The sequence below is a fragment of the Ictalurus furcatus genome, chromosome 6, assembly GCF_023375685.1.
Source record: "Ictalurus furcatus strain D&B chromosome 6, Billie_1.0, whole genome shotgun sequence".
Classification (NCBI taxonomy): Eukaryota; Metazoa; Chordata; class Actinopteri; order Siluriformes; family Ictaluridae; genus Ictalurus; species Ictalurus furcatus.
Genome location: NC_071260.1, coordinates 13666294 through 13692615, shown reverse-complemented (window position 1 = coordinate 13692615; position 26322 = coordinate 13666294). Strand labels below are relative to the sequence as shown.

At 38.6% G+C, this 26322-nt stretch overlaps 1 protein-coding gene across 1 annotated transcript in view; it reads left to right on the top strand.

Moving 5' to 3' along the window:
* The window catches only part of LOC128608679 (NALCN channel auxiliary factor 1), a 126764-nt gene extending 102961 nt beyond the window's left edge, over positions 1–23803 (top strand). The window contains exons 2-3 of the mRNA XM_053626595.1: positions 19251–19422; positions 20889–23803. Of these exons, the coding sequence (XP_053482570.1) occupies positions 19251–19422; positions 20889–21169 (453 nt within the window). The 3' untranslated portion in view covers positions 21170–23803. The remainder of the gene's footprint in view (positions 1–19250; positions 19423–20888) is intronic.
* Positions 23804–26322: the final 2519 nt, after the last annotated feature.

Sequence of the window (26322 nt, the reverse complement as noted above, 5' to 3'; positions counted from 1 at the left end):
CTTTCACATAACATAATCATTTCAAGTTCAAAGTTGACCTGAATTTGTTGTCCCGAAGAGAAGCCTGCAGTCACGTAGCATGTGTTGTAGAGTGTGTCGTGGTGAAAAGAAAGCAGTTATCATTACCAGCATTTTTTAATCCACAAACAAAATACTATAGAGGCAAGAGTCCAAGAGAGCGACCACCAGCAGGTCACTGATGAAGCAATTTGGCGACCGTTCCCATGACTAGCAGTGATAACGCTAGCCTGAGTGTGGAAGGTTTTTAGAAGCACTTACGAGGCTAAACGTTGTCAACCTGTGCTTGGCTTTGAAAGTGAGATTGACTGCCTGGAATTAAATACAGTTATGAAGTTCATTATGCTTTTATATTGCTGTACCAGTGTGATCAAGGGCGGGGGACACCCTGGACTGGTTTCCAATGCATTGCAGGGCACAATCACACTCACATTTACACCCGTTCATACTCTATGGACACTTTTGGACATGCCAAAAGCCTACAATGCATGTCTTTGGACTGAGAGAGTAAAACAGAGAACCCAGAGGAATCCCCCAAAGCACGGCAGAAAATACAAACTCCGCACACAGGAATCGAACCCTCAACCCGTGAGGCAAATGCGCTAACCACTAAGCCACCATGCCTATATATATATATATATATATATATATATACATACACAAACTTGAAGTGGTATACAAAATTAGAATTAACAAAATAGGTTTGTAAGAGAATCTCTTAATTTTCTAACCTTGCCTCTTTACTTCAGTAAGTATGAGAAAGGAAGGGCCCTAGGGGGAGAAGATGCCTGTCACTATAAGCAATGGGACTTCCGCACACTATTAAAAAGATGCATTAGCTGCGGCACACTAGCCGTTAATGGCTCCAGAGTTCGGGCGACATTCTCCATTATTAATATGCTTTCATGGATATGGAGTTGTTCGGCTGGTAATTAAAGTGAGAGAACCCATCGATTTCCAGTGAATCCAAAAGCTTACGTGGCGCTGTGAAACCCTGTTGTGTGGTATGAAGTGATCCATCTCTCTAAGTACACTGTTGACCTAGACCACTGCTCACAACTTCTGCTTTGTGTCATCACATAACACTAACATCCTTTCTTTACTTTATCTTAATGTTCACTTCACAAGGGGTTTTGAAATAGCTTGTGAGCAATGTGCAAACTGTCACTCACAATGTCTGTTTGGTGATGGTTTAGTTAATATGACAGCCATTTTTGGAGTAACTGTTGGGCAATATAAGCTATTATTGTGAGTCTGAAGATTTTTATGTTTTTAGTGGCGAAACACTATGACGTGACAGTTAAATAGCATGTAGGCTAATTGCAGGCTTGTCATGTAATGGAGGATCAGACGGATACAAGTGCAGTTTAAGCTTTTATTTATGAGACATACAGACAATGCCAAATTGAAAGGCAAAAACGTAGCCAACCAAGCGAGGAGTCAGGCGATCGGCAAACGGGTATAAACAGGGCAGAACAAGAATCGGAAACGCGAGGACGAAAACAGGATCAAAACCATGGGACGAGGAACAAGGATCAAAGGCTCGGTACAGGTCTGGCGATAAACCCACAGAAACACACAATACTTTGCGCCAAACAAAGACACACGAGGGATTTAAATACTAAACTTAATCTAAGGGGATAACACAAAACAGCTGACATTAGGAAATAACCAATTACATACCAAGGGCGGAGACAGGACAGAAACCAAAACAAAACACACGTGTCATAGTAAACCATGTCAACGACAGCCTGGAAGCGCACGCTGTCGTGCTTCGGGCAGTTCATGCGTGTTGAATGGTCCAGCACTTGACTGTGCTGTAGTGGGTAGCATTGCTGTCTCACAGCTACAGGGTCACCGTGTCAATCCTGAGCTCAGGTTACTGTCTGTTTGAAGTTTCAGATATTCTCCCTGTGTCCATGTGACTTTCCTTCCACCTTCCAAAAAAAACAACAACATGCCATTAGGTGCATTGGATAATCTAAATTGCCTCTAGCAACATGGTTCCCTGCCTGGACTGTTGTCCCATCCAGTGTGGATTCCAGAGTCATCATGACCTTGACCAGGATAAATCAGTTATTAAATGTAAATGAGTGAATGAGACCTGTTAGCAAAGGTGAACCATGCATGGTCAAGGCCTTTAGTGTGGTATATGCCAACAAGAAAACTCAAATCAATCACAGTGCAGACATCATACACTGCAGAGCCTGGATAGCTTCAAATAGCTTGGCCTTCCACAACACCAAGAGGGATATATTTTTTCCCCATGATATGGGTCCCACCCATTGGATAACATTAGCTTAGGTTATTTCCTCTGCCATTTCCTAATTATGCTGATAGATAATAAACTCTCAAGCTCCAGTGGGTGAACTTGATTACTTATGTTGACCTATTATTACAATACTTGGATGGATTAAATACAACCAGCATGACCAAACTAGTCTCAGCCTGGCTTGTCGAGTCTCCGATATTTTATATTTTTTGTATAGTGTTCTAGTCACAATCATCAATGTTGCAGGTTGCAATCTAATTGGCTTTCTGCACTTTTGTGTCTATTCCCTTGCGTGGACCAGCTTCCAAAGGTAATACAAACTATTGAAGAAAGCAGAAGCAAGCCATTAATCACATATACTTTATAGTACAGTGAAATTCTTTTCTTCATATACCCCAGCCTGTTAAGAAGTTGGGGTCAGAGCAAAGGGTCAGCCATGATACAGTGCCTCTGGGGCAACTAGGGTTAAGGGCCTTGCTCAAGGGCCCAACAGTGGCAATTTGGTGGTGCTGGGTCTTCTGTTTATTAACCTAGAGCCTTAACCACTGAGACTCCACCGCACTCTGAACAAACAAACTTTTGAACACCACATCAAAAGTTCTTCAAAGGAAGATATACTTCCTAGATTCAGGTACATGAAATCCATGTTTAAAAGTTGTTAAACAAATACGTTTTAAAACAGTTACATTTAAACAAGTTAAGTTTACGGCCTGAGGAAATCTGTGGTTGGTCTGTGAAAGGTCTTTGGTTGGTCATCTGCCATACCAATCAAATGGCCTTTTGTCTGTGAAAGTAGGTGGTTCTTGATTGCGTTTTTTACTTGTTTGTTTTGGGTTTTTTTTTTGTCTTGGGTAACTATCACTAGAGATACAAACATTAGAACACTAGATATACAGTATACAGTATATAGAGATATACAGTTCACTACTGTGTATCATCATTTGGATTGTTGGATGTATACCGTAGACCTTGTCTGAAAGATTCATTTTTGCATGACAATGTTATTTACCTGTTACGATACTACATGATACTTCAGATTGCTTCTGAGCTGTTTGTTTTTTGCTTGTTTTTTTTTTTTTTGAGGGCGATAGTCAGTTTGTACTGCATATTGACTTATGGAACATGTGAATATATGCAAGCTCTATATTTAATTGATTGTCTTGCTTCTTTCATACTTGAATGTGCATTAGCATATGCCTCTGTCAATCTAGAAAATAACAGAATGTTTGAACATCCTATTCTAAACGATGTGTTGGGGAACAGACTGTAGTCTTTGTCTTAAATTATGTTTTAATTAAACAGCCTGTTTCTGAGGCTAGGCTTTGAAGAGAGTCACTTGGTTTAATTTGTCCCAGCTATACACACTCACACCATGTATGCTCTTCTCACACACACACACACACACACACACACACACAAACACACACACACACACACACTTTTCAGCCTTTAATTATGCTTTGCTTGTTGTTTTATTTGGGAAGATCTGCAGTTTTGATTATAGCTGTTTCTTTAATCAAATCCTCATTGTGGTAACTGGATCTTTGCTCTACTTTAGCTAGAATGCTTTAAATCATGGCATTTAAAAAAAAAATCTCTAAGATCTCAGATTAATTCATTTTTGTTAGAGTCTATACTTCACGGTCAAAGGGACTTTGCAAACAAGGAGAACTGGGCTTCTTGTGTAGTTAGGACTACTGGTCAGATGGCAGCTCAGCTGGCAGCATCAGATGGCTCTGTCTCTACTGTGACAACATTCAATTAAGAGCAAGTAATTAGCAAGAGAAATTAAATAAATAAAAAGAACTCCCCATAGTGTGTCTCTGTAAACCTCAAGTGCCTGAAATAATGTAGCTCTTGTTTCTTCTTTTCTACAGCAACAAGATACACAAAAGCCAGTTTGATTAGTAAGACATGTTTTTAAATGTAAGTGGCAGTTTTGTTTTCTCTATACTGTATAGTTCAGGCACACATACCCTGTATATCTGCTTGTTTATTGTGTTTGTTTACTGTAACCTTGTTCCAGAGGTTTTTGTTGAGTCTTCATTGCTGAGGTTATTTGTCATCTGCATGATGCAGCACAGACTGCACATACGGGGGGGGGGGGGGGGGGGGGGGGGGGGGGGGGGGTAGTACGCTAACGTTAAAAGCTAGTTGTAGCTTTTCAGCCCTTGACTTTAATAAACACAACTGTCTTTTTTCCAGTTCTCTCTGCTTCATGAATAGTGTTTAAATGTTAGTATAACATGGTATTCACATATTTCTTTTATACGTTTATGATATTTTCATTAGCAGTACTGCAGACAGTCACCGACCTTCTATAGTCCATTATGCTCTTTCACTACAACCTTGAATTCAGCAGAGCAGGTTCTATTTCCCAACTCACCAAAAAAGTTGAATTGCAAGAAAGTAAGTAAACCCTAGTCTCAGCATCAGACGCTTTTCCCCCAGCCCATGGAGATAACTATATTATCTATAGTTCACAAACCATAACCAGATAAACTGTTCCAAATCATGTCTTAAGTTCAGCCTTGTCTAAATTCCATGTGTTAAAAGAGATGGGAGCACCAAGATCTGGATATCAGATGAATGATGAATTCATATTTTCTTTTTCACTGCCTTTTGTTTCTATCTTCCTCTGTTTACTTCATACTGTAATTCTGCATTTAAAATGGTTCATTTTTATATAGCATAAAACAATGATCTTTTTGAAGCACGATATAGTCATGGGGTCAAAGACTTATTTTAAACAGTTACTGGTCAGTCAACCAGCTAAAAGTCTGGCTTAAAAGACTAAGTAAATCCTAACATGTCATGGAGATGTCAGAGGTAGCTTGGTTGTTAAAGCTTTTAGTGACCTGAGTGATCAGAAAGTTGTGAGTATCTTATAAATGTAGTCTTTTGATGGATGGGTAGTACTATAGTCAAAATAAAAAAATACACATCTTTAAACATACACACAAGGCACATCAGGGCACAAGTAAGACAAAATGCACAAATAAGACAAATATAACATTATATCAACTGAAACACTTATATTCAGTGTGTATGGGATTTGAGGCTATGGCTTTAGTGTGAAAGAAGATTGACATTTGTACAAAACAAATTGATGTGAGTAAATGTTATTGTTAAGTACAAAAATGAGTGTTGTATTGCAAGTGGATAATTATTTGACATAGTGACATTTTGTTCCATTGGTCATCCCAAGAAGAAGAGGGGCAGGGTTGCATGCTGGGAGGAGGCATTGTAGAACCTTATAGCAGTGGCCAGAAATGATCCTCAATAGCACTTCCTCCAGCACTTTGGAATCAGCCAGTGGTTAAATGTGCTCTTGGGTGCTCCTTTTCTCTGTCTTTATACTGCTGTGATGGTACTGGCCTTCCTGACCAGCTTATAGACTCTGCAGTGACTCTGCCCCCCAGGAGACCACGGTAGAGGAAAGGATGCTGGACAATAGGCTGATAAAACAGCCCCAACTGCCTGCTTCACACATTCAAAATAGCTGAGCCTTCACAGAATGAAGAGCCTGCTCTGGCCTTTTCTGTATAGCGTTTCAGTGTTATCAGTCCAGTCTGTTAATTAGGTAAACCCCTAGGCTTTGCATCTCTACATCCTCCCCTGGATAGTGACTGATTTAATGGGCTCCCTAACATGCTGGAAATCCACCACCAGTTCCTTTGTCTTGCTGATGTTAAGCTGCAGGCGTTTTTACTGCCCACCACCAGCCTTCTGTACTTCTGATTCATGCTCAGTGTGGATGCACCCTACAATGGAGGAGTCATTAAAGAACTCCTGCAGGTGTTATACTGGAAGCCCTATGTGTATAAAGTGAAGACAAAAGGAGAGAGGACAGTTGCCTGTGGTGCTCCAGTACTGCTCACCACTGCCTACAACTCACACGGTTCTACTTTTCTTTCCCAGTCAGAGAGACAGGATGGGATTGAAGGCACATGTCCTGACGGTCTAAATGTCAAAGCTGTTTGAGCCTCTCAGTAGTCTTTCAGTAATCATGTAACCTCTCAGTAATCATGATGTGAGATATGAATGGAATGGTTTTGTAGTCCTTAAGAGTGCTGGGGTGTCCTGGCACTAGAACTATACAGGAAGTCTGCCAGTTGGTAGCTTGCCTAAAGTGTCCCATTGTGTTTTTTCACACAACACTTTGCTGTACCAACAGAACATGAAATAGAACACAGGTGAATGATGAGGTACAGAAGTCACTGAACTACGGGAAGGTTTTTTTTTTTTTTTTTTTTTTTTAAATACATTGATTGGTTCTGCTACAAATGTTTTCAGCATTACCTAACAGTTTAGTCATTTTTTGGTTTCTTTCTCTGTGTATTGACTTTGATCTGGTTTTGCCGTTTCTATCATTTATGTTTTTTTGGTGATGACTTACAGCTTGTTTCTGACCACGAATGTGCCTGTTGGAACTGGAACATTGGAAAATACATAACTGGAATTAGTATTAAAAGGTTTACACTAGAGATGCACCGATACTAAATTTCTCAGCCGATATCAATAACTGATTATTCAGAATGATATCGGCCGATACCGATAGTTCTGCCTTTTATGCCTTCTTTTAAATGAATAATAATTAATATCACAATTCTGAAGGAAATACAAATGAAAACTTTATTCTCTCCATTTCAACAAGGTGTTTCACAGTAACTGGTCTCATAAACAGAAAACACATTAATCACATTAACATTAACACATGAACTAAATTCTGAAGATTAAAGTAAGATTTCTTAACTTATGGAATATTATTAATTAATATTAACAGAATTAATTGACTAAACTAAAAAAAACCCTCCTGTTAGACTTCACATTCACTCAACACAAACAAAAGCATTTCTACTTCATCATTAAACAACAAATTGGTAATATATAATATCAACTTTTTTTGATGATATTAACTCATTAACATCAACTGGATATGAAATATACTACTCTACAAATATATTTTTCTGTGCAATATATACTTTTTTGTCAACTTGTTTTCATTGAAATCTTTCAACGGTGTACTGGTGCTTTAATTCAGCACGAGCAGCGCGACAAAATTTTTTTTGAATTGACGCCGAAACTCCCGCTTCACTGCTGCAGCATCCGGTGTAAAATTTTAGCAGTGCAGAGCTTACAGAGATTACAAACTGCAGTTTTGTCATCATTCCACACAAGAGACATCATCTTTACACACAGCACGAAATCGATGTGTTTCTTTTGATTGACAGGATATAATCGGCCCTGATCATCGGATTTTTTGAAACTATCGGCCTATGGCCCATAGCGTGAAAATTGCATCTCTAGTTTACACTGCAAAAAAATGACAGCAAGTGAACATATCTTGATTATAGTCAAATCTTATTATCTAGTATTTCTTATTATAAGATTACAATAAGCCAAATATAAGATCATTAAATCTATTTCTAGACATTACTCATTTCAAACTTGTAGTTTATTATTCTATTCGCAGACCATTTTGCTTCTCTCTAGAAATAAATGCTTAAAATGAGCAAAATTATCTGCCAATAGAACAAGACTATTTCAAGTTTTAAAGTAGAACAAATGGCTTGAAATAGGTTTAATAATATTATATTTTGTTTGTGATCTTATAATAAGAAATACTAGATAGATTTGACTATATTCAAGGTATTTCTACTTGCTAAGATGTCATTTTACGCAATGTATATGCGCGATTGCATCCACCTCCAACTCTGTGACAGCCTCTCAATACACTCTGCCCCGGCACATGGGTCTAAACTCAACATGAGCAGTGGGTAGGTGATACTGCAAAAACACAGTCCAGAGTTTTATAGACAGCAGCAGAGATGCAGTTGGAGTAATCCTGGCATCACTCTTGTGGGAAGATAAAGTAATGTACTACAACTATAAGTGGAACAAAGCAGAAGAAAGCAGGACCTGTAAGGAGAGAGGGCACTGAGCAGCTTTATTCATAGCAGTGTTTTTGCATGCTGGGTGTTTCTGGGTAGGGTGCTGCAGGGGCCAAGAATAAGTGAAAAACACTCCACACACACTTAAGGCAAAAGAAAAGTGTCAGAGCAAAAGGAAAATAAAATCCTTTTCCAGGAATATCAGCATAATCAACTGTTTAAATAAAGCATCCCTGCACATCACATGCCTTGACATTAACATCTATTTTATGGATAAATTATCCATGTAATCATTCTCTGAAGCACTGTGTTGTACTGCTACAAGACCTTTACTTGGCCAGATGCTTGCCTCAGTTAGCTCTGGCTGTGTCTGAATTGCCCTGAGCTGTATTTTAATATTTAATAAGCTATGTCATGAGTAATAACGTCTGCTTGTTGGTAATAATATTTGCATGTCACGCATGGGACATGTGAAAACCCTTTATTAAAAGACAGATTACAGGAAGCAAAATAATCAGCACCCTTCCACTGCAGGTACAACTATATCTACCATGTTCCCAGAACCCCCATTCACTTACTGCTGTCATGTTTCTGTCCTCTGCCCCTTTCTCCCTTATTCTCTCTTTATTTTCTGTCTACATTGTTTGGAGCGGTTATCTACCTCTGATGAATAAAAAAGGTTACCTTGCCAACACTTGTGTATACCTGCTCTGTTTAGTTTAAAGTGTCTGTTGCTTAGCACACAGGCACTTCCAATTTAAGTAAGAAATGCTGACTTATTATTACTTTGTTACATTATTAATATACTTATTATTGCTGAGTTGATGTAAGTGTTCCGGCATCTGAGAAGTCCAAGGAACTATTCAGAAGTCATTCACTTTGCATCAAGCGTCGCTCAATGTCAGTATAATAGTTTTTTTATAAAGAGGGCATTGGTCTACTCAGTGAGTCTCTTGTAGTAGAGTATCTAATAATGTACCATCGATGCGTTCTTTCTCAGTTGGTGTCCAGAAAAGCTAACATTCTTTAAGTCAATTGTTACAATAGGACTTTAATTAATTAATTATTATACACACAATTGCAAATAAAGCTTTGATTAGTTTTGCTTGATTGTTTCATGTCACTCTTATAAGCATAATAGTAACATAATGTTTCATTTATAACCATATAATGTTTAATTTATACCAGCAATTAATTGGCAATGTAGATGTACAGTAACTATGTTACATTTCTATCTCCTTTATAGACGATAAAAGAAAATGTTCCAAAAATAACTTAAATATTTATGACCTATTAATAAGAATACACAAAAGGGTTACTGAACAATAAACATTGTACCATAGCAGAAACTATATAAATGAATGTACTACAGGCCACGAACATATATTTCCACAAATATTACTATGTTACAAACCAAACATGTGATTTGTACAGCAAAGCCTTTGGCTGAGAATTACATTGATTATACATCAGTTTTGTCAATATGCTCTGCATGACTAATTACATGTATTTGCAGTATATTTACTATATATATATTCACATTTACATACACTACTAATCAAAAGATTTTGAACATTTTGGTTAAATTTAAAGTAAGAATTCAAGCTAAATTCTACAGAACTAGAAAACTCAAGTAAGAAATATGTTTAAGTGAAGTGAAAAATGTTTGTGACTTATGAAGATCCAACTGGGATCTCACAGCATATAGTATTTGTCTTGCAGTTGACAACTAACACTGTCTGACATCAACTGCACAATGGTTTACAGTAACTTACATTCTTACAGTAACTACTTTACCAAACAAGTGCACTTTCAGCTGAAGACTCCTGACAGGTTCCACTCCTGTCACCCAAGAGTAAGAATCTGGGGCTATCATGGGCACAGACTTACCCAGACTGGACAATTGTTACATGATAACCTCAGATTCCTGTTCTTGGCTGAGAGGGGTGGAACTCCGTGTGGTCTTCTGTTGTTGTAGCGCATCCACCTAAAGGATCAATGTTTTGTGCATGCTAAGTTGCTTTTACCATGGTTGTGGGAGTGATTATATGATTTACTCTATCCTTCCTGGCAGCTCAAACCAATCTGGCCATTTTCCTCTGACCTCTCTTATCAACAAGGTGTTTCCACCCACAGAATGGTCGTTAATCAATGTTTTTTGTTTTTCCCCGTTCTGTGTAAACTCTAGAGACTGTTCTGTGTGAAATTCCCAACAGATCAGCAGTACATGAAACAATTAAATCAGCCCATCTGGCACCAACAACTGTGGCACGGTTAAAGTCACAGGGATCGCATTTTTCCCCCATTCTGATGTTTGATGTGAACATTAACTGACGCTTTTGACCTGTATCTGCATGATTTTATGCATTGTGCTGCTCTCACATGATTGGCTGATTGGATAACTGCATAAATTAGCAGGTTCTTTTTAAAAGTGGACAGTGAGTATAGAACCCCATTAGAATCTAGAGAGTAATAATGAATCAGACCTTAAAGATTAAAATTATAGGTATTTGATGGAATGCTTGTTTATATTTTTCCTAATTTAATTTCCAAAACATACTTTTGACTATGAAAGTAAATATAGATTGATTGATTTTCTCTCATTTCTGAAAAGGTTGTTGGTGTTGGTTACATACAATATTCAGCATGAATATGGTACACAAGCAAAGACTAGTAATGACTGCGTAAACATCTCATTGCTTTTGGTGACAATCTTTAATGTGGGTGTGCGCATTCTGTTTTTTTTGCTACAGAAATGTGCTTTGAACTGAAGCTGGACTCTAATTAGCCCATGTTCTGTGCTGCAGTTATGCCTTGAGTCAAGCTGGGCTTTGTTTATTTCTGTTATTCAGGATGCTTATGGTAATTTGTGGTGTCACAGTGGAACACTGGTGCACAGAGCTTTCATAAAATTGCTGTATTCCACAAAATATTATTTTTGCCTGTTCTAGTGGTTAAATGTGTAGGCATGAGGTAATTCAGTGCTTTAACAAAATGGACATGGATCTCCTTGCAGTTAGGCACTACAAAGGTTTATCGTTGTTCATGTTGCATATTATGTTTTTGCATATTTGTTTTTTTTTTTTTTTTTTTTAACTATTATTTAAATGCCTAAAAAATGCTGTTCATATTTAATCGAGGGGCTTTGTTGGCACACCCAGTCACTGTGACTACTTAATATTCTTCACAACAGAGCTTCTCCATAACAAAGGAAGTTTTATTCGTATTACCAAGAAACATTGTTAACAAATCAAATCTGACAGATAGTGTCAAGTGACATTTCCACAAAGGAATTAAATTAATTAGGGGTGATAAACACATTGTTTTGTGGGCTACGCTCTAAATATCTTGGTTTCAGATCATTATTATTACATCGCCTAATTGTCTTGAATCAATAGGAATTTATATTGGAATACTTCTGACATATCAGGCTGGTGTGTTTTTCCCTCCTGCTATACTAAACTTCAAGAAAGTGATACACAAGGATACGTAATTTTTTTCTAACAGCTCATTTCATGATGAAGTTATAAAACATAAAACACAGGAATTGTTTGCTTTCTCTTTTTTGGCATGTATTTTCAGATGCTCATTCAAAACTTGAAAGTAAATATCACCTACATGACACAAATGTAAGACACGGAGCAGATTTGTCAATAGGAACACAGTTGCTGTGTTCTTATTGACCGTGCAGTCTAATCTGTTTTGTTTCTGAACAGATCTGTTAGACAGATATTGGCTTGTTAACTAAATATTCAATTACTGAAGTAATGTCAGCTGTTATGTACAGATGGGGAAGTTGGCTACATAATACCTAATGAACATATCATAACAAATATGTTCATTTCACTTTTTAGTTTTCAAAAATCTAAGTTTTGTATAGATTTTACAAAAAATTAAGCCCATGTTTGCACATAGATATTTGCATAACCTTCTGGGCAAGTTTGATATTTGTGTTGATATTGTCCCTGTTCCTATCAAAGGGATATCTACTGTATATCCTGGGAAGTAATAAAGTATTTTAAAGGTATAAAGATACACATTAAAGGTTAAAAAAAAGTGTACCCTCATGATATCCTGAGCTCGTGTTAGTGTCTGTGCAGAGTTTCACATATTCTTCCTGTGTTCACATGGGTTTCCGCTGTTTTTTCCGGTTTCCTCCCACCTCATACACTGCAAAAGCAGCCCTACTAGAAAGAAGCCAAATATTCTTAAATATAATAAAATTGTCTTGTATCAAGCAAAGAACTCAGGGTACTGAGGTAAGCAAATTCTGCTTGGCTAGAATTCTTAAAACTAGCATAAAAGTCTAACAACTGACCTTAAAACTAGATAAAAATGCCCAAATCTAAGCAAGTTGTGCTTATTACAAGCAATGGAAATCAGTTATTTAAGACAGATTTACTAAAAATTTGTATTTTGGTCTCTTCTTGAGCTGACTTTACTGTTCATCCCTTAATTTAAGATTAATAATTAGCACACACACAAAAAAAGCTTACAATAAGACACAGTTTCTTCAAACAGCATAATAAATAAGAAGCATTGGTATTTTTTTTAGCATTTTTTATTGAAACAGGGAAAAACTTTGATGAAAAACTGAAGTTGTGCAAGTGGTCTTTATCTTAAAATAAGGAAAACAATCTTGTTCCTGTGCTGGAATACTATGCAAACCATTGTTGTAGCTTGTTGCTGGTTAAATCTCACTCAATATTAGCTGGGCGATCTAATTAAGACAAAGTTAGATATATTTTCTTAAAATGAGATTATTTTATCACTGTGTGATTATAAACAGTGCCCTGTGATGGACTGGTGTCTCTTCCAGGGTAGAATTCCTCCTTGTTCCCAGCTTTAACATTGTAGGCTGTGGATACAATACGAGAATGACCAGAATAAAGCAGTTGTTAACGACCAATGGAAGAATGAATCATGCTTTTATTTCTGAGAGTGTATTAATGGAGATGTCTTCACCAATGGTGTCACCAATGTGATGAGTATATGTGAAAAACTGTACTGAAAGTCTTATGGTTTCCTTCTTTTTTCTTTCAGACATGGTCTGGCATTTTGCCATCAACTTTTTATCTTGACAAATGTATGAAATGGCAAACTTGAAACAAAGTGTAATGATTTCATGGTTTAAGGCTCTGAATTAATTTGTGGAATATTCAGTGTGCAGCTTCTTTATTACTATGCAGTCATGGCCCTAAGAATTCAACAAGCAATTCAACAGTTGTTAGACCACTTTTGTGGTAACTGGAATGTCGATTAAATTGATCAAATGATTGATTAATTTGATTAAATGAATATAACATTCCTTTAAAAAAAAAAAACTGGCTATGTTGAACTTGCTTGATGGGATGTTGCTCTGGCCTGTTGGTAAAAAAAGGAGACGGATTGGAACTCTGTTTTCATAGTTCATTTCTCCACCCATCTCTCTTATTCATTTAATCAACTGTGGCTGTGTGTGTGGACATCTGCAGGGCTGAAATTTGCATCATGACCTATAACGCTTGGTATGTATTGATATACTCTTGCTACCGTGGATGCCCAAAGGTCTCTCTTGCCTGCTTGTGTAACCCCTTGACCCTCATATTGTCAGAAGGGGTGACTCATGTGGGTTATCGGCAAGAGTGATTCAGTCTATGCCTGCTCCTCTTTCATCTGGGAGCCTGGGCTGATATTACACAGATGGATGTGCTGTTTGATATGACAAGGAAAATCTCTCACATCAACCAATTCTCTGATTTGAGCTCTGTAATGCCTTACACTGGACAGCTCCTCACTATCGAAGAACAGTGGTGGGAGAAATGAATGGATGAGAGATGAGAGCTGTGCTTCCGACGTTCAGCTCAGAGCTCGATCTGTGTCTCACGGTGAGAGCTTCAGAGAGACAGACAAAATAAAAGATCAAAAGCCAGGCACTGACGGGCCAATTGAGGCTTTTAAGAACCAATACTGTTACTGCGGAAAGGCCTTCCCTCAATTACAATGTGATTAGCCCCACCATAATAGAATAATGCAATCCTCCTGGAGAGTTTAGCTAATCCCCAGTAATGGCAAGTTAAACACAGACACTCAGATAAAAGCATGAGATGAAAAAAGAGAGATGGGTGAGGGGAAGGGAGCAAAGAAAGAAATAATGGAAGGAAAGAAGGAAGGAAGAAAGAAAGAAGCAGGCGAAAGAAGGGCAGCGAGCTTGCTTATAAAAGACGAGTGACTGTGTGTATCTGCCCCCTCCCATTTCATTACTGCTGTGTACCTGAGGCTGTGTGGTCATTTATCATGTGTTGAGCTCGGCAGGAGCAGCTTTAATGCTAGCAGGTCTGGGCAGGCCCAAGCTGGGAACTAGGGCACCGCAAGTCTCGCTCGGCCTTTCTCCCCTTGTTCCAGACCTCGCGCCTGCTGTCCCACAGCTCCGTATACTAATGAGATTGCACCATCAAACCAGTCCCAGCCTGCCTCAAACTGGGAGCCAAAAGTGATAAAGCCTGCTTGAAAATCTGCATTGTGCTTATTTCTCTGCCCTGCTTTCCTCCTCGAACCCAGATTTACTGCCAGCATTTGGTTTGGTGCTGGAAAGAAATGTCTTTACCATAATAGAAATGTGCTAATGATGTGCATTATCTGGCCCATGGAGTACTTGGGGACTGCGTCAAGGCTATATTTGACGTCTTAAGTAGCGCAATCGATGGATTAGCAGAACTGCCGTGCTAGCTGAGGTGCTGTTGTTGTGAACAGACAGTTGTTCTGGAGTGCGTGTAGGAGATTATCAGCACCCTGCAGCAGGATGGAGAATAGCAACACTGACATTGTCAGGATGAATGAGTTACTGCTGAGTAGGGTAAATCTCACCAAGCCTGGCTTCACACTAGCTCCATCTACTGGATGTCATGATCACAGTTTCAGTAAACTAAATCAAGCATACACATACACAATTCACACACAATGCACAATGATTACCTGACTACATTCTATATTCCTCTTTTTTAACTGTTATGCACACAAAAATATTCACTTCTGCATTTCAGCTGTTAAAAATACCATAACTGGCACCCTGTCCAGGGTGTACCCCTCCTTGTGCCCGATGATCCCTGGGATAGGCTCCAGGTTCCCTGTGACCCTGAAAAGGAGTAAGCGGTACAAGATGGATGGATGGAAAATACCATAAGAGTATCGAAAATGTAATAAAAGTAATGTAATTAATCCCCCAATTAACCTATTCCTAGTCATCCGAAATGAAACAGTAAAGATGTATCAGGTAAATTACCAAAACAAACAGCAGTGAGCAGCTGATACAAACAGCATGAAAGCCTGAGTAACAAGCCTGGCCTTCATCAAAGTGCAGCTGGAGTCCTGTGTTCACACGGCCAAGCCCTCCTCATCCCTCACGCTGTGTGTTTATCAGCGATAATGCATTTATCCTCATCTCACACTTTAGGAAGGGTGCTCCCCATCACCTCTCTAATGGAGCAGTGGGCGCAAACAGAAAACACAGCAAGGAGAGCGTGCTACTCTCAGGCTGTAGTAAATACCACACACACACACACACACACACACACACACACAAAGATAAATGGGATTGAGGGAAACATAGTGGCATGTGGAGTGCACCGGTGAACCATAAATACATACCGCATGTCCTTTGACATCTATTAGCAATCTATTTTATGTGGGTTAAGTATAGATGTCCTCTAGCCTAAAGGAGAATCTGTTTGTGTTCACTGGTTTTTAGTAGACCCATGGGTGCAGATACTCTACATCTGCAGAGTAGGCTTAGGAGCCGGAAGCAGGCCTGCTGCAGACCATGTTGATGGGAATCATCATTGATGATGGTGCAGATTAATAGTCCTGAGGAAGAATGTGACATTCATGGTCGGATGGATCCATGTGTCCACACTCACCGCCCAATCCCAGCTGATTTGTGGAAATTAGCCTCTTTCTCTCTCTCCCATCCCCCGTCTCTCTCGGTCTTGATGATGCAGGTGGCCTTACCCACACCACGCCATGCCAAATGAGCTCAAAATTAATGACATCATGTCCCAGCTCCAAATACCAGCAGCATGCCATACATTCTCTAGGGCTTGTCTTGTGTTCCTTGTGTATTTGCGTGCTTATTGTCCTTGGGCATTATGGTGAGTTCACAGTCCTAACTTACATGTATAGAATATTTTCTGTTTCTAGTTGTGTTGTGAATTCAATACATCATATCTCACTTTGTATTATATCCAGTCCATACAGGATTTCATGGAGTTTTTTTTTTTTTGTGATTGTTGCGGACAAAAATGCTTGATTTTGCTGCGGCTTTTTTTCAAAAGAGTTTTTTGTGCTTTTTTGTGGAAAACCTACTTGAATTGGTGAAATTGCAATCGCACAAAATTGTTTTGCATGGCCTTTCACGGTGATGTCTGTTGGTAAATGAGACCTGTTAGCTGTACTGATGTTCGATGCTCGTGAGTCGAAGGGGACTTTGACCGAATGCACGTTGTGATGGCGGTAATTTAGAAAAATATCAAGCTCCTGCAGATATTGCAGAGTTTCCTTGATTTTGCATTAATTTCTGACATCGCCAAATTCCTAAATCCTGGAGGGACTGTATATCTTCAAAGACCTTCGTGTAGATTATACACTTACATGGGAATAGAGTAAATTGATCATCTGAATAAAATTTCTAGCAAATTGTAAGACGTGGATAATAGAGTGTATTACAATAATTAATTGAATGGACTAACAATCAATCACACCATATAAGTGTTAACAATCAGAATATTTACATAGATTCTGTATTGTTTATTTGCACCAACTTGGTGGTTACGAAAAATGGTCCTAAGAGGTTCACGTTACAGATTTGAAAAGATTTAAGGAGGCTTGTGGGATGCATGGTGGCACAGTGGGTAGCGCTGCCGCATCATAGCTCCAGGGTCCTAAGTTTGATTCTGAGCTCAGGTTACTGCCTGCGTAGAACTTGGCATGTTCTCCCTTTGTACTGGTTCTCCAGTTTCCTCCTACCTCCCAAAATCTTGCATGCAGGTGTATTAGCTACACTAAATTGCCACTAACTGTGTGTGTGTGTGTGTGGATCGTGAGTATATTCTTGCCTTACACCCAGTGCTGCTGGGATAGACTCTGGATCAGCCATGACCTTGACTAGAATAAAGTGATTACTGAAGATGAATAAATGAATAAAATGTTGGATTTGGGGATGACATCCAACATCCAACTAATATTTCAAAGCAGAATGATGTCACTTAGAGTTCATTTTGCTGATACATCATTTAAAACATAATGAAGCTGACTGAACCATCAGCTAATATGCTGAATTTACATTGTCTACTGACAAGGAGTAAATTCACAGTAAATGCAACACCTTGCATGTACTGAAATATAAGTTCAGATTACACGCCATAGACGTAACCCTAAATGTAACCTTTTACCAGACTGCCAAGTTTAGTTTACATATAAAGCAGTTTGCAATCAGCATATTAATATATGCATAATTATATTGATTATACTGACAAAGCTCAAGAAAACTGATTCATTTTCTTAAAGCAGTAAGTTATTTTCTCCAGCTGCACTGCTGACGTAAGCACATTCAGATGTCCTCCGATAACTGTAACAGACTATTATCTGATTTCACTTTTGAAATTGTATTTACTTTGAAAGCCAGTCATCCATGCAGGGATGACCTAAAGTGAAGGGATTCATTATGTGATCAGACATTAGCAAACGCCTGCCAAGAGGTTTGTTCTCGGACAATCTAATCTGAGCGCTTACATGAGAATGCAGGAGTGAAACAGCACACAAGAAGGAACTGTGCGTTTTAGAGAGTGCCACATACATATTTCATCTGAGTGAAGTGGAGATGTGGCACGATGTACAATGCTGCGATGTGCACTCAGGCAAGATGCTGAGCTTAAGGCAAAAACCAGTGATTCATTGCAATCATAATTACAAAGGTTACATTACATTTACATGTACATTTATTCAGACCTCCAGAAAGGAAGTTACTTTTTGAAAAGGAGCTAGAGATAGAGAAGTCAAACAATAAATCAATCAACCAGTCTGTCTGTCTGTCTGTCTATATATCTATCTATCTATTGCTGACTGATGTGAGAGGTAAAATTAGAATGAATCAAAGCTTTATTAGGAACTGTGACAGACAAGTGGAGATGATGTCATGGTGCTCTCATAGCAATAAAATAAGACATTCTTAAGCTCTCAACTACAAAGTGCCATTAGTGCATTAATGCTCATTCATCAAGACTTTTAGTGCTGACCTGGATATCAGACTGTGCTCCAAAGAAAATGTATCATATAGAGTGTTTCTTTTGATTCAGTGTCAACACTGCTGCCTGCACATACAGACATCAGTGTTAAAGAGATCCTGAACAAGTGTTTTTTTAAACTCCCTGCTGACAAACACCTTTTAATTGCTTATTATATGTTGTATACATATTGTAATATGTAATGTGAAATGTGGCTTTTGCTGAGCCCTGGCTTTTTCACAGCTGTGAACTGTTAGCATAACCTTCAACACTCTGTTTATAAAGAGAGATGTCTTTACCACTCTGGTCTCAGAAGGTTTGATGATTGACAGCTTGCCTAAAGTAACATTGTAAAAATTTTTGATAACTCTACAAAAAGTTCTGACAAAAGGATAATTCAGAGCTGTGGGAATACTGTAGTAGCTGCTACAGTAAAACTGAGAAGGACATGCCGTATTGAGATGGACATATCTATGGGACAATTTTTGATTGATTAACATGAACTTAACATGAAATCTCATTGCCAAACTCTATGTGCAGCAGTGTTTTCTGCTATTCTGTGTGCATAAAGTGCAATATATGATGGAAACATGCAGGACACAATGGGAATAAATCTGTGGTAAAGGAATATTGGATGGTGGAGAAGAAGAAAATAAATGCATGTGCAGCAGGGGAGGAGGATGGGTTGCCATGATACTAGGGCAGGAGGTATTAGGTTCTAACTGTTACCACGGTATCAGTGATATGTAATCAATTGCACTGGGTCCTTACTAACCCTGATCTCTCTTTCTCTGTATTTCTCTTTTTCAGACTGTCTACAAACACTGGCTGTGTTTCCAGTACTTCCAGACCACACAGATGCATTGCAGCAACAGGATCCCATGCAGACAGTACTGCCTGGAGGTCCAGCAGAGGTGTCCCTTCATATTGCCTGACAACGATGAGTTAATTTATGGTGGAAGCCCTAGTTTTATATGCACAGGTAGGCATATATACAGATATCTAGCCCTGCATACTGTCTTCTTCATTGCATTGTGGTGTAATAAGGCCTTTGTGCTCCATTCACTCGTCAGAGTTTGTTTGCAATGCCACCTACTGGTCACACAGAGAAGTGTGTGAACTTAAAATCCCCATGAATTCAAAATTGAAGTTTTGTGGCTTGTAGTATGAATATGTTAGCCTTAAAGTTAAGCTGAGACAGCGTTTAACTATTATGCCACCCGTGGCAGGAACCAACTTCCAGAAGGAGTAAGATGTGCTCAAACTCTAACCACATTTAAAACCAGACTGAAAACACATCTATTTAGCCTCGCATTTACTGACTGAACACTATGCTGCACTCTACTGATTGATCTATATCATTTTAGCTCTGTAACTTTTCCCCTTTTTACCAATTACATTTTTAAATTCTTTTTATCTCCTGCTCATTTTAATGCATTCTTCTCATTTTTATTTCTTACCTTTAGTTCTTGTTCTTACATTTTTAATACCTTGTATTTTCTTTATGTAAAGCATTTAGAATTACTATTGTGAATGAACTGTGCTATATAAATAAACTTGCCTTGCCTTGCCTATTTAAAAAGAGGGTGGAGCCACTCGATATATCCCACCCTGGCTTCCTGTTTCAGTGCAAGTTACGTCAACATATTAAATAATGCTGCGCCTTTCAAAGCACCTCACAGAGAATTTCTTCAGTAGCAAACTGTTCACCTTTTTCCTACCTTCACCTGTGCAGAGGCAAAATGGCTTTTTCAACACTTAAGCCAAATGTCCTTAAACAGTGATGTCAGTTGTATTTGAGCTGTATTGTGGAATTAACTTGGGAAGTAATTTGTATTTACGTCCCACATGATATGCTCAGTAATTTATATGCTGTAAAGATGTCAGTGCAAACAACAGCAAAATTCCCATAACATAACAATATGCTTATTTACAGTAGGTTGGAAAAAATAATTGGGGCCAAGCTGAAAATGGGCCAAAACAACAGATTAATTATTTGGCTGAAAGAGTTTGTGGAAAATGTTGTTTTCTTCCCACAGAAAAATGGGTTTCATCCAAGGACCTTTGCACTACAGGTTTGATACACCAGCACGGCATCCCAGTTTATAGATAGATAGATAGAGAGAGAGAGAGAGAGAGAGAGAGAGAGAGTTCATGTCTGCTGCTACGTAGGCTTTTTTAAACCAGAAATATAGAAATCTTTTTTAATATTATGGCATATATGACATTATTATGGTTACAATAATTGTATTTATTGTATGTGTTCTATGTTAAGTAGCCATCTCTTAATGAATAAAACTTCATATTCCCTCTTAGTTCTTTACCAATTATAATGTACTTTGTCAAAATTAGATTAGATTTATGGTGAAGGTTGGAAGTGTAGTGAATTCAGGTCTTTCGGATACTGTAAGTGCATCCTGTGTAATAATGTGTTGCTGTGTCTCTCAGGGCTCCTGGAAGACAGCCCTTCAGATGTAGAAGCAGAGTGCTGTGACGTTCGATGGGACAGTAAGTCTGACAACAGCTCCAAAGGGACTTTCAAAAGAACTCACCCGTCATGCCAGCACGGGACGTCCCTGAGCTCGTCAGCAAACTCCAGACTGTGCAACAGCAGGCTCAAACTCTGCCTGCTAGTCCTGGTCCTGCTCCATACTGTGGCCACAATCACAGCCTCCCACAACCTCAGCACCATGTCCTCTCTGGAGGAGAACTCCACCAATGATGAGTGATGAGGCACGCGAACGTTACGGCCAACAAACGTCAGTTCTCAGTCCAGCTCGGATTGACTACAGTGCTTTCGGGGAATCCTAATGCAGGATGGGATTACTGTGGACATGCAATCAACAAAGCAAACAAACGGACGGACAGACGGACTTGCGAACGTTAACAAACACTGGACAAACTTAATCCAATGTCATGAACAAGGGACAACACCACAGCCTTTTGTTGAAAGAGACCTCTCTAGGGTGGAGTTCTCTCGCACCATATTTTTTACACTGTGTCAAATGGTTTGGATTTCAGTTGCACTAGATGACTACAGGATCTCTTCATGTTCTCGTTTTCTTTTCATTACTGGTCTTTGTGCAGGAAAGGATGGGACACATGGATGGGTTACATGTATATTATCAAAATGAAAACACAAGTGTGTGCATGTGTGTGTATGTGTGCACATCTGTGCCCAACCATATGCTTTATATGCTGCTCTGTCCACCACAAGGATTACTATGGAGCCTAGAAAACAGTTTTAATAAGTCAGAAAGTGCAAAACTACCTAATTGAATGTCCAAAATACTCAGCTGAAACCCAGCATTCTGATTCGCTAATCGATTCTCCCTTACTATAGCTGACTGTGCATACAGTAGTTTTACCATTGCAATGTCGCTGGGACAGTAGATCAGGAAATTTCAAGGCTCCAGATATGTGTGCAATATATAGAAGAATTACTGACTGGAAGTAGAAGTGCTTGCTGAAAAAGCCTTTGTCAAATTGTAATCTTTGGAATACGATTCACTACTGAGGTAAATGTTTCCTCTTCTGTATGTCCACTCAACCTGCACAAAAGCATACACTCCCTAAGTCTGCTTTTTTTCCCCCTGCCCTTAGTAGTATATTTATACAGATATATTCTCTACTCTATATTCGATAACTGCATGTTATTACTAATGTTTAGACTAAACAGTCTAAATTTTATTAATAAACCCAAATGATATGAAGACGTTCATAGCGCAATGCGTTTTAAGCAGATCTCAGCTGAAATGACTAATGATTTTATTTGGAATATGGACTTAGCCAGGAAGAACTTAAGGGACAAAACAACCTAAAGAGTAACCATTGCTTTGCTGAATATCTCATATCTTCCACAGTAAAGGGCTTTTTCATTGTTTACACATGCACACATTCACACACTTCTGCAATTCTTGCTTGTAGAGAGTAATATGGCATGGACAGCTCAGTTGCAATTTTTTTTCATCCTAGAATAGATATGTATTAATAAAAAAAATATATTTGTTGCTGCATAGACGTGACGATCAACCATATAGTCACGCAGCTCCCTACGGCCAGGTCCCTTATGAGAGACCCAAAGATATGAGAGTTGTTTTTTTCTGTCTTTCTTTCTTTCTTTCTTGACTGAGCAGGAGCAGGGGAGGAGATGCTAAGGGCTTATTTCCTGTGTTTCCCCCCCTTTTCTACAGCTATACTCTAACAAATGAGCTACATTCATATTCATAGTGGCTCAGAGACACAATAACGATTAGCATTTTAAGACCATGAGTGTTTGGATTTGTACTTCATGATTAATCTGAGTCACGTTAGATAGTTTGGTCTCCAATCAGCATTCTTACGCCAGCAGAAGAGTCGGAGTCAGCGACTTTCATTCTGCAGTACAACCGAAATCATTTCAATTGAAATATATCACTAACTAGCATTGGCTTCTTTTATAGATCTTTTATAGACCAACGGATTTGGGATTTTATGGGTTCCTCTGTGCTTTTATGAAAAAGCATGGATCTAAAATACTGATGTCCTATGGAAAGCATTTACCAAGAACAAATTTAAGAGATATACATATACATCTCCTTCATTTTTTTTTTTTTTTAGGGTTTTTTCTCTTTTGTTTGTTTGTTTTTGTTTTGTTTTTACAGGAAACTAAGGATGGTAGATCAAGCAGATCAACTCTTTGACCTCAGTAGCCCCTAACCTTATTGTATTTCTGCAAAATACGTACTAATTCCTTTATTCTGAATATTAGAACATTAAACTATATTGGGTTTGAAACTAAGATTCAACTAAGTGCACTGGAGTTGCACTGGAGTTGAGGTTCCTGATTTATTTTAGGAGACTGAATTAATTGTGCATTCACCAGATTTGCTTTGATGGAACATGAATGCTAAATGAATGAGCTGGGGACATAAATTAGTAAAACAGTCACAACCTTCACTTTCATTCCATCAAATTTCCTTTCACTTCTTTATCTTTAAAAGGATAATAAGATTTCCTATAAATCTAAGGAAATTAATTTAATTAAACTCGACATATTTTTGAAGAATGGATAGTATAATAATGGTATGTTGCCTTGGAATACAGAGGTGTATTTTATTAGCAACTCAAATTCTGGGTAAATTAGAACTGTAGGAATTGAAAGCTAAATCAAAAATGTCAAGTAATTCTTGAACACATTCCTAGTTCAGTTTTAAACCTTTCTTCACCAGTAAGCTCTCCATTCATTCCAGTTCCTCAATACTTAAAGAAACTAAGCTCAAGAGCTAGAGGGATTTAAAAGTTCAACCCCAATTCCGAAAAATTTGGGACATTATGGAAAATAAAAAAAAAAACCAAGCAAAAGGTGTCATTTGAAAATTCACTTCACCCTGTACTATATTGAAAACACATTATTAACACATTATTTGAAGCTTTACTTTGTGAATTTAATTTATTTTTGGAAATATACACTCATTTCAAATCTGATGACTGCAACACACTCCAAAAAGTTGGGACAGTCGACTGTTTACCACTGTGTAGCATCACCTTTTCTTTTAATAACACTTATTAAGCGTTTGAGCGCTGAAGACACCAGCTGGTTAAGTTTAGCAAGTGGAATTTTCCACCATTCATCCATTATGCATTTCTTCAGCTGCACAACTGTACGGGGCCTTCAATGCCTTATTTTGCATTTCATAATGCGCTTCATAATGCGCTTCATAATGCGCCACACATTCTCAATGGGAGACAGGTCAGGACTGCAGTAAGGACATGCTAGCACCCGCACTCTCTGCTTATGCAACCATGCACTTATAATCCAGGCAGAATGTGGTTTGGCGTTGTCCTGCTCTGGAAGGCAGCATATGTTGCTTCAAAATGAGTATATATCTTTCTGCATTAACGGTGCCCTCACAGATGTGCAAGTTACCCATGCCATGTGCACTGACACACTTCCATACCATGACAGACGCTGGCTTTTGGACCTGACGCTGATAATAGCTTGGATGGTCATTTTCCAACATGACGGCTGTTTTGTCCAAAAACTATTTGAAATGTTGACTCGTTGGACCACAAAACACGATTCCACTGTGCTACTGTCCATCTCAGATAAGACGGAGCACAAAGAAGTCGGTGCCGCTTCTGGACAGTGTTGACGTATGGCTTCTGCTTTGCATAGTAAAGCCTTAACTTGCATCTGTGGATGCAGCAGCGAATGGTGTTGACTGACAAAGGTTTACCAAAGTATTCCCAAGCCCATGTCAGGATATCCATTACAGACTCATGACAGTTTTTAACACAGTGACGTCTGAGGGAGATCACTCACATTCAGAAGTGGTTTTCAGTCTTGCCCTTTACACACAGAGATTTGACTGGATTCCTTGAATCTTTTAAATATATTGTCCACTGTAGAAGGTGAAATGCCCAAAATCCTACCGATTGTCTTTGGGGAATGTTGTTCTCAAAGTATTCAATTATTCGCTGATGCATCTGTTGGCAGATTGGCGAGCCCCAACCCATCCTTGCTCTTGAAGGATTAGGCCTTTTTTGGAGGCCCCTTATATACTATGACTAGACGATTGCCTCACCTGTTTCACATCACCTTCTTTTTTCAACTTGTCACATCGCTATTAGTCCTAAATTGCCCCTGTCCCAACTTTTTTGGAACAGGTTGCATGCATCAATTTCAGAATAAATGTTTACCTTCAAAAATCTATGCAGTTAGGTAAAACATCAAATACCTTGTCTTTATATGTTTTTTGTTTCAATACAAGTCAAAGTACATTTACAAATCGCTCCTCTTTGTTTTTATTATTATTTTCCATACTGTCCCAACTTTTTCGGAATTGGGGTTGTAAAATGATTAAAACTGATATAGATTTGGGTAAGAAATGTAACAGATCATTCAGGTGGCCATGTGAGGCATGGCTTTGGTACAGCGAGGACTTGTCTAATGAATAATTAAAAGAGACCACAGAGAGATGGCCTACCTGAGATCTCATTAGCGTACTCATAACACTGGAACCTCTTTTGAGACCACCTGTTCTGGAGTGGTTCAGAGAGAGAGAGAGAGAGGAATTATTCACCTCAGAACACACACACATACAGCAGACACACACTAATCCACAAATAAACAGTTCCATCCCTTCCATCTGGACCTGTCAGGAAGGAGGAGAATGGAATACAACAAGGAAGAAAAAGACAGATGAGACAATAATAAGAATGATAATAGGAAGGGAAGCCATAGCAGATAGAGGACAGAGAAAAATCAGAAAGAGACATCACCCCGTCCCACCAAAAAAATGTGTGGAAAAGCCCGATGCTACAGGTTAGGAAGAATGTTTAAAAACTCAGCAGCACAAGCACATGAATCTAGACTAATGAATTTGCACTGGGACACACCTGCCTCTGGAATTCACCTATACTGTGTGTACACTGTGTGTACATTAAATGTCAGGAAGAACTATGAAAACCACAAGGTCTGTGATGTTACTGTATAGGCTGTATGTCACATTGATGAGCACTGATGCTGAATGAGACAACATTTACAGCTAATGTCAACACCCGCATGTCACACTGCATCAGCATACCAAATCTGTGACTGGTATCACTTTAACTGCAGGTAGCCAAAATGAGTCTGAATCTCCTTGTAACCTTTCACAACATGTATGCGTATGTTTGCGTGGGTTCAGTTACTGTGCCTCAGTGACCCACAGGAATGAATGTAACAGATGCCTGCTAATATTGCTAAATACCACTAAACCTACAAATAAGATGTATTTTATGCTTGCACACATACAGTACATGTTCATTTTCAGCTATAAATACAACTGTGTAAGTAGTGGCCCATACATCATTTTCACTTAGCAAGCAGAAATACTTTCTTCTCTCTCTCTCTCTCTCT